This window comes from Dreissena polymorpha, chromosome 5 (assembly GCF_020536995.1).
Source record: "Dreissena polymorpha isolate Duluth1 chromosome 5, UMN_Dpol_1.0, whole genome shotgun sequence".
NCBI classification, from domain to species: Eukaryota; Metazoa; Mollusca; class Bivalvia; order Myida; family Dreissenidae; genus Dreissena; species Dreissena polymorpha.
Genome location: NC_068359.1, coordinates 84,080,932 through 84,093,734, shown reverse-complemented (window position 1 = coordinate 84,093,734; position 12,803 = coordinate 84,080,932). Strand labels below are relative to the sequence as shown.

The window sequence follows — 12,803 nt, the reverse complement described above, 5'->3', positions numbered from 1 at the left end:
GGTCTGTTTTTTCACTCTATAATATATCGTCCAAAAACTACTGCCTGGATCTTGCTTAAACTTTCACCGTTGAATGACCTTAATCAGAGGGAGGTAATCATGTGATAGTCAAGATGGCGACGTTCATGTCAAGACAGGTATTTTTTATGGTTGTATACCCTTTATTAATTGTATTAACTTTTTAAATGCTGCTCACCTACAAGCCATACCAGTAAGAAAGTTACTAGCTTTATTTTGTATTAATATCTTGACTTAAAGCCACACACCTTGAAATGAAGTACATGTTAATCAATACATATACATGTAGATGCAATTTGAAAGTGTGCACAATTGTCATTAAATCTATATCCTAGTTAGCTAGTAATTTATTATTAGTTTGCAATTTTAAAACCGAAAAAAGGATTTCTATACGAAAACGTACATTTCGACAAACACAATTATTTTTAAGTTTAAGCGCAAAAAAGACGGATTTCTACCTTGTAACCACCATATATATTGTATTGAGATAGATCAAATTAAATGTATAGCCTAGTTAGCAAGTAATTTATCATTTTTCAAGCAGCTAGTACCGCTTTTAAAACCGAAAGTAGGATTTCCAGTCGTATACGTCCATTTTGACAAACACGATTATTTATAAGTTTTAAAGCGCAAAAGAGACAGATTTCTACCTTGTAACCACCAGATATATTCTAATTCATGGCATAGATAAAATATGTTTCTTATTTATGCTTAAATTTACTATGCCATGTATTGCATTTCAAGGTGTGTGGCTTTAACTCGCTGCAAAATTTCTCAGCTGGATAACCTAATTACAGTTTTACTTAGAACATTTCCAGCGTCTGAAGTTAAGATAAAAAAGTGGATTTTAATACGAAATGAACGCTAGTCCATTTCTTACTGATATGGCTGGGAAGTAAGTGGCATTTAAAAATTAAACAAAAGTAATAAATGGTTTACAACTGCAAAAAAATACCTGTCTCAGTATGGTTGTCGCCATCTTAACTGTCACATGATTACCCCTTCTGTTAATGTGAAGATTGATTTAAAGAAAAGACTTCAGTAAGAATTACTGTCCATGGTCTGTTTTCCCAACATGCACCGATAATCTTTTGTCCTAAATGTTTTCAACCCTTCAACTGCTTCACAGATTTCTCTCAGACTTTCACATCTGAATTATCTTAATGTGGAGATGATTGTTAAGAAAGGAATTTTGGCTGTGATCAGTTTTCACTGAATTAGGACTTTTTTTTTTAATCAGGTTTTCCGAAGGAGAAAACTGGTTATCAGATTGGCGAATCTCGGCGGGCTGGCTGTTGGGCTGGCGGGCGGGCGGAGAAAGCTTGTCCGGGCCATAACTTTGTCGTTCATTGTGTGATTTTTAAATCATTTGGCACATTTGTTCACCATCATTAGACGGTGTGTCGCGCGAAAGAATCACATCAATATCTCCAATGTCAAGGTCGCCACAACTAAAAATAGATTTATTTTGAAACATACTTAAAAAGGGGATTAATTTTGTTTGTTCATTTCAAAAGTTCAGTTTGAGTTGTCTCCCTTTATCAGATTTTTTTTCAGTTGTTCACCATCATTGGACGGTGTGTCGTGCGAAAGAATTACGTCGATATCTTCAAGGTCAAGGTCACACTTTGAGTTTAAAGGTCAAAAATGGCCATAAATGAGCTTGTCCTGGCCATAACTATGTCATTCATGGTGAGATTTTAAAATCATTTGGCACATTTGTTCACCATCATGGGACGGTGTGTCGCACGAAAGAATCACGTCAATATCTCCAATGTCAAGGTCACCACGACTAAAAATAGATTTATTTTGAAACAAACTTACAAAGGGGGTTAATTTTGTTTGTTCATTTCAAAAGTTCAGTTTGAGTTGTCTCCCTTTATCAGATTTTTTTACACAATGAAAACCTGCTTTTGTGACAATTTTGTCCCTTGTTTCTTTATACAGTAGAACATAGTCCCCCAAATTGTGCATTTTTCACTCCTTTTATACTGCTTGGGGGATATCGTTCAAACTTTAAGTGTTCAATAATCGGTTGTTAAATGTATAAAGGGTTGAATGCATAGTAGATTGTCTGTGTTCAAACATGTGTTGTGGGCGCATCAGTTTCTGTGACACATTTCTAGTTTAAATTGGCTTTGGGTAGTAGTTCTTTTTTTTTTATCATATCTGTACCATCTATCCCCAAATACCTGACAGTATGCATACTTTATTGGAATAACTCTCTCCCAAAACTTCTTAATTGTAACTTTCTGATGCATTCATGGGTTTTATAATCACTAAGCACACATGTTCACTTATATCAGACTGTATGTTGAGCGCAAAAATCATGCACTTACAAGATAATCTTGATGCATTTGAGACCGCATGTTAAAGTTGAAGAAATGTAAAATTGCAGCAACAATTTTCAAGGTTCTAATTTTGTGTGAAAGCCGTAATTAGGGAAATCAGAAATGGTTGTTGGCTGGAGTTTGCTTGCAATGGCTTTGTTTGAATTATATGTGGTTTCCATTACTACTCGTTATTTTTTTGTATGCCCAGGTAGGGTGGCATATAGCAGTTGTAAAGTCTATCCGTCAATCCGTCGAGCATTCTGTTTTCTGGAGGTTTTTTACCCAATGCATAAAGATATTGAGCTGATTTGAGGTATGTGAGTCTAACTACATGAACTACAGATGAAGCGTAAAATTTGATCTGGTCCGTTTATTTATTACAAAAATACAGGCCTTTAAAGCGGGTATATACCATTTTCCAATATTTATGAATTTATATAAAATTTGTAAAAAACTAATTATATATATATTTCAATATAAATTAAAATAAAAGTTAAGAAGAACATGTGTCGAAAAATGCGAAATAAGCCAGATATTTAATTCTCAAATTGAAAACAGCTGTACAGCCGAATTCGCCAGCATGTATATCATACATGTACAATGTGAATCTAAACTAAGTTTAACGGTTTATTTGAATTTCTGCAACGATATCTATTCATACGACACACGAACACTAACTCCAATCCTAATACAAAGACGAATGCTTCGGTTATTGTAGGAAAATATGTTCTTCACAATCGGCTCGGGCTGCTAATTTGTCTTTGCTGCATTTTATGCAATTCGGCTTTAATGTATAATTTTTCTTGTCTATTTTGTGTAATTGTAACATATTTTATCAATATATTACAAATAAACACATATAAAAAATCGTATATACCCGCTTTAACTGATTAAAATTTTTGCTCAGGGAAGTAATAAGTGGTAAAGGGAGATCACTTTTATTTATCATTTGGCAAGTACATGGTCATTTTTGACAGGCATAGAGATTTGAGGAAAAAGTGGATATAGGCATTTGCTTTATAATAATTTTTTTCCAGATTTTTTTTTACGCAATTCTATCAGATTTTTGGTATGTATGTGTACATACTTGCCATACAGATGAAGTGTGAAATTCGTTCGTGTCCATTGATTTGTGGAAAAGTTCTGGGCCTTGGACTTATACAATTTTTAGAAACAATTTTCTATAATAACCGTTGTTCGGAGTTTTTGTATGCAATGCTTTCAGATAATAAACTGATTTTTGGCATGTGAGTCTATCTACATGACCAACAGAAGAAGCGAGAAATTTGTTTTGGGCCATTGATTTTGGCAAAGTTATGGACCTTGTACTTTCCGAATGTGTTGATGTCCCCCAAGGCTCGAAATTAACACTCGCACACTTGCAAAGTGCGAGTGAAAAATACCGATTGCGAGTTAAGTTTTTAGCCACTAGAATTTTTTTTGCGAGTGAAGAAATAGTGAAAAAAAGAGTTATATTGCTAAATGCGCTCGACGTTGTGAATGCTAAACCGCAGATCAATTAATAAAACGTCCAAATACCCATATGCTTTTATTTATGTTTCCAGCAAAATTTGCGAGAATGTTTTTGATTTTGCGAGCTGGTATTTAAGCTGCTTGCAATGTTTTGCTAGTAGAAAGAAAAGTAAAATTCGAACCCTGTCCCCCAGTCTATACTGGGGGACATATTGTTTTTGCCCTGTCTCTTGGTTTGTTGTTTGGTTTGTTGGTTTGTTTGCGTCAAACTTTAACATTGGCCATAACTTTTGCAATATTTAAGATAGCAACTTAATATGTTGCATGCATGTGTGTCTCATGAAGCTGCACATTTTGAGTGGTAAAAGGTCAAGGTCATCCTTCAAGGTCAAGGTTAAAGGTCAAATTTTGCAATATTGAAGATAACTTGATATTTGGCATGCATGTTTATCTCATGGAGCTGCACATTTTGAGTGGTGAAATGTCAAGGTCATCCTTCAAGGTCAAAGTGAAAGGTCAAATATACGGGGAGGACATAGTGTTTCACAAACACATCTTGTTTACGCAAGGCTTTCAGATATTGAGCTGATATTTTGTATGGGAGTCTACCTACATTGATGAAGTGTGAAATGTGTTCCTGTTCATTGATTGTTGGTAAAGTTATGGGCCTTGGACTTAGAAATGCTCTATATTATAACCTTTTTCGGAAGGATTTTTATGAAAAGCTTTCAGATATTTAGCTTATTTTTGGTATTATAAATTTTTAGTCTACCAACATGACTTAAGATGAAGTCTGAGTTTCGTTTTGGTCCATTGATTTTTTGCTAATTTATGGGTGTTGTTTTCTCTAAAATAGCTGCTGTGGAACTTCAAAGTGCAGTAGGGGGCAATGTGTTTCACAAATGCAGATCTTGTTTTAGGTTTTTTGTTGCCGATTATTTGCTTGATTTAATTTTGTTTCATCATCAGGGTATGGCTTGTATGAAGAATATTTGAATTCAATTTTGAAATGCATCACTTAAATGATGTATTCTGTGTTCATGTGTTCTAGTGATGAAAATGAAGTGATGGAGCTTGGGAAATAAATATTTTTTGAGTGTATCAAAGATTTTCCTAGCAATTTGGGGAAATGAATAATTCAATGTTTGGCTAATGACCCATGGAGTAGAATATACAATGGCCAGCATATTTGGTGAAATGTATATTCTTACATCTTTTGGAACTCTTACTCTACTGTCAATTTCAGTTTTTAGAACCAGTACTTTTGAACATTTCTTATTTAAATCCTACCAATATTTCATATAAACAATTGTTTCCCATAGTAACACAATAATAAATATGAAGATTAATGTATACATGTTAGAATGATTCACATGCATCAGGTTGAAAAAACGACACTCAAAAGTAAAAATTATTCAAACATTGTGCACAAAAGACATGAACTTAAAATCCTTTTTATCAGCTGTCTGCCACCACACTATATCATTTGTAACATATGGCTCTCATCATTCAAAAATATGTCTTATGCGGCCAGCATAGCTCTAGACAAGCCTGCGCATCCACACAGTTTGATATGGAGCTGCCCTGCCCACTTTTAAGTTGTATGTTCGGTCGTCTCATTAGAGGACAGGGTAGCTGATGCGCAGGCTGGTCTGGAGCTACTCTGGTAGCACATTGCAAAAAAACAATTTTCCCATGATGCGGCTGATATTTACCTTGTGTTTAATAAATGTTATTCATTATACTGGTAAATTCTTTAGAATTGTATAAATTTCTGTAATAATTCAATTATTTATTTTTACAAAAAAATCAGCATTCTAATGTGTGAGCTGTATTATAAATATAAGCAGACAAATTGTGTTACACCTGTAAAACAGTCTGACGGCTTTTGATAAATCTGTTTAGTAAAAAATGTAGTTTAAAAAGGGGATTGCGCTGTAATAAATAAACTTATACATTGAAATCATTCTGTTGCCATGGTTTCAGGCGCCACCGCAACACCAGGATTGGGGACCCCAGGGTCATTTGCAGTGGGTACAGGTGACTCAGCCCCCCGTCCCCCCAGGGCAGCGGCTAGCAGGGCCAACAGGAGACGCCCAGCAGTCAGGAAGTAGTGGAGAATGAATGACAGCAAGGGCACATGAGAGATAATGAATGAGGAGATGTATGGTAGAGAGTGTGGCTTGAATTTCCTTTTGCTAACTACTTACAAAGAGGCAATTTATGATTATTGTTACTTCATCACATTACAGCTCATTTCCTGCCTTTAAGTCATATAAACCCGTTTTTAGCTCACCTGTCACAAAGTGACATGGTGAGCTTATGTGACCGTGTGATGTCTGGCGTCCGTATGTGCGTGCATGTGTGTGTGCGTGCATGTGTCCGTCAACATTTTGTTTGTGTAGACAGTTGAGGTCACAGTTTTCATCCAATCTTTATGAAATTTTATCAGAATGTTTATCTTGATGAAATCTGGGTTGGGATTGTATTTGGGTCATCTGGGGTCAAAAACTAGGTCGCTAGGTAAAAAACTAGGTCACATAATAGGTCAAATAATAGAAAAACCTTGTGTAGACAATAGAGGTCGCAGTTTTCATCCAATCTTTATGAAATTTGGTCAGAATGTTTATCTTGATGAAATCTGGGTGGGGATTGTATTTGGGTCATCTGGGGTCAAACACTAGGTCAAAAACTAGGTCAAATAGAAAAACCTTGTGTAGACAGCAGAGGACGCAGTTTTCATTCAATTTTTATGAAATTTGGTCAGAATGTTTATCTTGATGAAATCTAAGTTGGGATTGTTTTTGGGTCATCTGAGGTCAAAAACTAGGTCACTAGGTCAAATAATAGAAAAAAAGTCAACAATTTGTTTTTGTAGACAGTAGAGGTCACAGTTTTCATCCAATCTTAATGAAATTTGGTCAGAATGTTAATCTTGATGAAATCTGGGTTGGAATTGTATTTGGGTCATCTGGGGTCAAATACTAGGTCACTAGGTCAAAAACTAGGTAACTAGGTAAAAAACTAGGTCAAATAATAGAAAAAACTTGTATAGACAATAGAGGTCACAGTTTTCATCCAATCTTTATGAAATTTGGTCAGAATGTTTATCTTGATGAAATCTGGGTTGGGATCGTATTTGGTTAGTCAGGTGAGCGTCATCATGGCCCTCTTGTTAAATATTTACTGATGGGCTGCTGCCGGGTTAAAAAGCCTTAAAGAATGTAGAAAATGTGTAATTTTGCTTGGCTAGGGCTGTCAGATGATTCGCACAAGATAAGTTGAATGGCTGTTGGAGTTGTCTGACAATATCTACACAGCATGATATAAAACAAGGCGTGTACAATTATTATGTAGTAGATAGAAATCATGAGCTAGGCCCCTTGAATGTTTAAGATCATCAATTGGTGTATTTCCACAATCACAAAGGATGTCTCTGTCAACTACAAACATCTAAAGATTTTTTTATCTAAGGTATAAATATCATGTGTGGTTTCTTTGCATTTCTGTTTTAATGATATTATGTTCGTGATTACACACTTGTTAATTGAGCCTTTGAATGGATAAACTTCAAAGAAACTGCTTATTGAGTCACTAATTATGATTGATTTTTATGCCCCTGGTAGGTATGCATATAGCAGTCGCACTGTTGGTCCCTCTGTCTGTCTGTCAGTCCGTCTGTCTGTTCATCACACTTTTGTGTTTAGGTTTCGAAAAATGCTCATAACTTTTATGTCCCTTCAGATGTTACCTTCATATTTGGTATGAATGTGTATATGGACAAGGCCTTTCCAAACGCACACACATTTTGACCCCTTTGACCTTGACCTTCAACTAAGGGTCCGTGTTTAGGTTTCAAAATCTGCGTTTAGGTTTCCAAAAAGCATTTTTTGGGGGCATATGTCTTCCGATGGAGACAGCTCTTGTTTATCATCTTTTTTAATTGTAAATGTATATACCAGTAGGTCTGATGTTATATATGGAAATATTATTATAATGTAAATATGTACAGAAACCTTTGTATTAAACATGAAAGGAAAATTGTTGTTTGTAAAGAACAGAAAAAGTGACGTATGTTGCTTACTATATAATGTGATTGTTCATGTAAATATGCTCCTTGCAGGAACAGTCCAAGGTATAACATACCTTGAAGTGAAATTTGAAGGCAATAATTATGATCATAGAGAGACAATATTTCATGTAATTTTGAAACCTTTGTTATTAAGCATTTTGAAAGTCATATACATTTTTTTCCACAGATAACTAATGGATTGTGTGTGATGTGTCAAGTAATGTTTATAAATTGTAAATATGACATTATCCATACTAATACGAAACATAAATTGTAATATAATATTTATAGTTGATGTTAATATCTCAATGATATTACATGTGAAGTCATGTTTGCCATTTCATACAACAGTAAGCTCAACCAGCACTTTAAAGGTTGCAAAATGAAATTTATATTTTCATAAAATGATGCAGAGCTTTTATCCATAACAATTTGCTAAATGGATGTGTTTTCTACTCCTAAGTTTTGTTTACAAATGATTGTTATATCTTTTGAAAAAGTAGTAACTGGTAAGATTGTTAATGTAGCTTGCATTCTTTCTTAAGTAATGCAACTTAAAATAATACTTACTTATTTCTCAGATGGTGCTTGCTTTTAATTTTGAAATGTTTGTAACTAATATACTGTGAATTAATAATGGGCATTATTTGCCAATATATATGCATTGTTTCATTCTTTAAAAAGTTGTTATCTAGACATAAATAAAACATCGCCACTTCTAGGGTAACAGTGGAGCCTGTTAGAGAAATGTTGCACCTGTAGCCCAACTTCAGTATCAATACTTGATGTATGCATGTGTGGACATGAGATGTTATTTTAATATTTTGTGTGTGCTCATAACACAGTCATGTTCATTGGTATGTATTTTGTATTGTTGTACCAGTTTACCAATATTTTATTCCAATTTTTATTTGAACGGTTAAACTAGTTGTGTACTGTGCTATTTCTGCAATTTAATTCATTTTCCAGATTTTTTTTCTGGTTACAAACACGGTGTTGTTGCATCAAGTGATTAAACTTTGCTGCATGTACAAATAAATCATAAAACATTGTATATGCATTGTATTGCATGGTTTACATAGTGGGTTTTGTTGGGAGTTAAAACTTTTAAGTAGTGTTCGAATTTACCTGTATATATGAAGATTAGTAAATAAAAAAGCATACCTATGTTTATTATCGATCGCAAACAGTTTGTTTAGAGTTATTGAGTTTAAGTTCTTTTATGGGTGTTCCCATGTATTGTTATCAAACTACATTGGACGGTATTGGACTACACATTTGCTAATTGATGTCGATCTAAATTGCCTTCACGACTTAGACAATTAAACAGATAGATAAGTCAAAACATGTTACAAATTCGCAGACTTATTTATGTGGTAAACATTTAAAAAGAGCATTAGTTGGTATTTACATTTTGAATAGCTATCATGTCAATTAAGCTACTTAGGAGGGGCCTTAAGGAAATAAGTTGGTTTCTTTGAACATGTGAAGAATGTTCCTTCATTTGCCAAGGAGATCCGATTTTTACAAACGTCAAGGAACTATGTTTCGAAAGGTCTTTCCTAAAAACCATTTGGGTTAAAAAGGCGTACTTTTGAATTAACGTAATGCTATACATCGATAAATTTGGACAAACTCGTTCATTTTCTGTATGAAGGGTAACTCTTGTTGTTGTAACGATACAAGATGTGATTAAGCCGTATTGTACATGTGTGTGAATGAATATACATGTATAAATGAATTATGCAAGTCTTTGTTTTGCTCATTTTAAAATTCAAGTTTTCTTTCCCATCGAATAAATGGACCATTATTAATGTATAGCCAGTCTGGAAATATGGTCAAATATCACCCTATGTCTTCTATCACCCGACTCCGCCTCACGCCCTCTATGGTTTACACACATATCTCTCGGTTACAGATGCATGGTTCATGCCTGTTATACATACTCATTTTAAACAACATTAACAGTATCTTTTCCAACAATGTGTAGATCATTTATAAATGCTAAACCAATCTGCGTGGGTGGCCCAATACCAGCATCGGTCTTGCTTCACCTCAAACGGCTCTTAATCGCACTAGCTTTCAGGTCAACTCACGGTTATCATCACAACTCGCAGTATGGAAAGAAACATAAAACAATTATATTAACAAAGGTGCGAACTTTCTTGACACACGAAACGAGTCACTGCGATAATCAAATGTAAAAATGTCGCAAAGCGTTGTTTATGATGGAGTGCCGATATATATTGTCGAGTAGAGTACCGTGCGTCGATTTGATGGTCGTATGTCGACCTTAAAGGGCGAGATGTGGGTTACATTCTGTATGAAACAACCAATTGACGAAGAGCACGATTTGCTATGAGATAAAGGGTACACAGCACCTTTCAAATCTTTAATGTTTTTACATATATTTGTGTCCTCACCACTATAGTGGGGGCATATTGTTTTGCCCTGTCTGTTGGTGTGTGTGTTTGTTTGCGTCAAACTTTTGCCATAACTTTTGCAATATTGAAGATAGCAACTTGATATTTGGCATGCATGTGTATCTCATGGACTTGCACATTTTGAGTGGTGAAAGGTCAAGGTCATTCTTCAAGGTTAAATATATAGCTTCAAAGCGGCGCAGAAGGGAACATAGTGTTTCTGACAAACACATATCTTGTTGTAACATACATTTCACCTCTTATTTTCTCGACTATTACAGAATACATGACGTGTTTGAATGTGAAACATTTCCGTATCGATGATTTTAACTAGGGAATGGATTTGAAAATATTTGAATGTTCTAATTCCGTTATGTCAAAACTTATTTCCGTTGCTCTGACCTTCAATTTTAGAAGAATGAATTCCCCTTATATTCTTAAAATTATTTTTAAATGAACGTGTAACTTCTCTCTATATATAACCTTTCTACTACATTTCTGCATTCAATTGAAAAATCGCACAGGAGATCGGGAACATTGTAAGAAATCTGGTTCAGATAAACATCTTTGTGTATACAACTGTTGTTAAAATTGAAACAGCACACATCTGTCCGAGAACAAAACTCAAATATGTGACACGTCATTCATCTGAATTATGCGTCCTTTTTAACTTACCAATTCTAGTGAACATTTTCGTAAACCATATCGTGGTAATTACTAAGCCTATACAGTACAACATACACTATAATAATCCACATTTCGTCGCAAAAATGCTTGACTTTACACTAGAATATTTAAATAATAGCAAGCTCGCAGAGCCGCCGCAGGCGGCTCGAGCTCGCATTACGTTAACACGTGTATATGACTGTTGATCTACACAGGTTGTTGTTTTGAAAAGTGTGGTATCTGCGCGCGCAACCGAACCAGATATCCGAAACCGGAACAGAAAATTTTCGAAGTAAATAACCAGCGTCTCCCGATTAATCATAATGATAAAATAGAAAAAATGATCAAATTTACGGCTTTCAAATATTTAAAAAAAATTCTCTGTATTTATTGTTACTAGAGCGCTATATTTCGATTAAAGCATCAGCATTCTTCGTGTAAATACGGAATCCGGATAGGGGCAAGTTGAGTGTCGCGTGTCGACACACGACATTCTCGCGACATTTTCTCGACGCGCGACAAATCAGTCGACAGTCAATATTTGAGTGTCGCATATCGCGCTGGGTTTTAGAGAAAAAATCACAGAAAATCTTGACTGTCGACTGATTTGTCGCGCGTCGTTTTGAGCGTCGAGAGAATGTCGCGAGAGTGTCGGGTGGCGACCGTCGAGCGCAACGCTCGACATTCTCGCGACATTCTCTCGACGCACGACAAATCCGTCGACAGTCAATATGATATATCGCGAGAATGTCGCCTGTCGACCTAAAATGTCGACCTAAAATCACTAGGTCGACACACGACATTCTCTCGAAACTCAATACGACGCGCGACAAATCAGTCGACAGTCAAGAATGACTGTCGACCGATTTGTCGCGCGTCGAGAGAATGTCGTGTGTCGACCGGTGTGGGAGTAATTTTTTCATCTGCAAGCAAGGTGTTATAGTAACTTTTTCAGCTTAATTAAAAATAGCGGCATCTAGTTGCAGCAATAACAGCAGCAATAGCAACAGTAGCAGCATCAGTAGCAGCGTAGTAGAAGCAGCTGCAGCAGTAGTAACAGTATTAGTAGTTTGTAGTAATATTAGTAGTGGCTGCAGTAGAAGCAGCAGCATCAGTAGCAGCAGCATCAGTAGCAGCAACAGCAGTAGCAGCAACATCAGTAGCAGCAGTTGCAGCAGTAGCAGGAGTAACAGCAGTAGCAGCAGTAGAAGTAGTAGCAGTAGTAGTAGAAGTAGTAGTAGCAGTAGTAGTAGAAGTAGTAGTAGCAGTAGTAGTTGTAGTAGTTGTAGTAGTAGTAGTTGTACTAGTAGTAGTAGTAGTAGCGGTAGTGGTAGTGAGACTGGTAGTAGTGGTAATGAGACTGGTGGTAGTGGTAGAAGTAGTTATAGTAGTAACAAAATCAGGAGTAGTAATAGTAGCAGGAGCAGTGTAGTTGCAGTACCATCACCACCAGCAGTAGCAGAAGTTCTAGTTGTTGTAGTAGTAGTATAAGCTGCAGTAGCAGTAATAGCAGTAGCAGCAGTAGCAGCAGTAGCAGCAGTAGCGGCAGTAGCCGCAGCAAAAGCAGTAGCAGTATTAATAATAATAATAATAATAATAATAATAGTAGTAGTAGTAGTAGTAGTAGTAGTAGTAGTAGTAGTAGTAGTAGTAGTAGTAGTAGTAGTAGTTGTAGTAGTAGCAGTAGTAGAAGAAGTAGTAGTAGTAGTAGTGGTAGTAGTAGTAGTAGTGGTAGTAGTAGTAGTAGTAGAAGTAGCAGCAGCAGCAGTAGCAGCAGCAGCAGTAGTAGTAGTAGCAGGAGTAACAGCAGTAGCAGGA

General features: G+C 35.7%; 1 protein-coding gene across 5 annotated transcripts in view; it reads left to right on the top strand.

Annotated features, from left to right (window-relative positions):
* The window catches only part of LOC127881234 (nuclear pore complex protein DDB_G0274915-like), a 55,802-nt gene extending 46,156 nt beyond the window's left edge, over nucleotides 1–9,646 (top strand). For all 5 annotated transcript variants that reach the window (XM_052428972.1, XM_052428970.1, XM_052428968.1 and 2 more), the window contains 2 exons: nucleotides 5,811–6,508; nucleotides 6,813–9,646. In XM_052428972.1, coding sequence (XP_052284932.1) covers nucleotides 5,811–5,938 — 128 coding nt within the window. In that variant the 3' untranslated portion in view covers nucleotides 5,939–6,508; nucleotides 6,813–9,646. The remainder of the gene's footprint in view (nucleotides 1–5,810; nucleotides 6,509–6,812) is intronic.
* The last annotated feature ends 3,157 nt before the right edge of the window (nucleotides 9,647–12,803 follow it).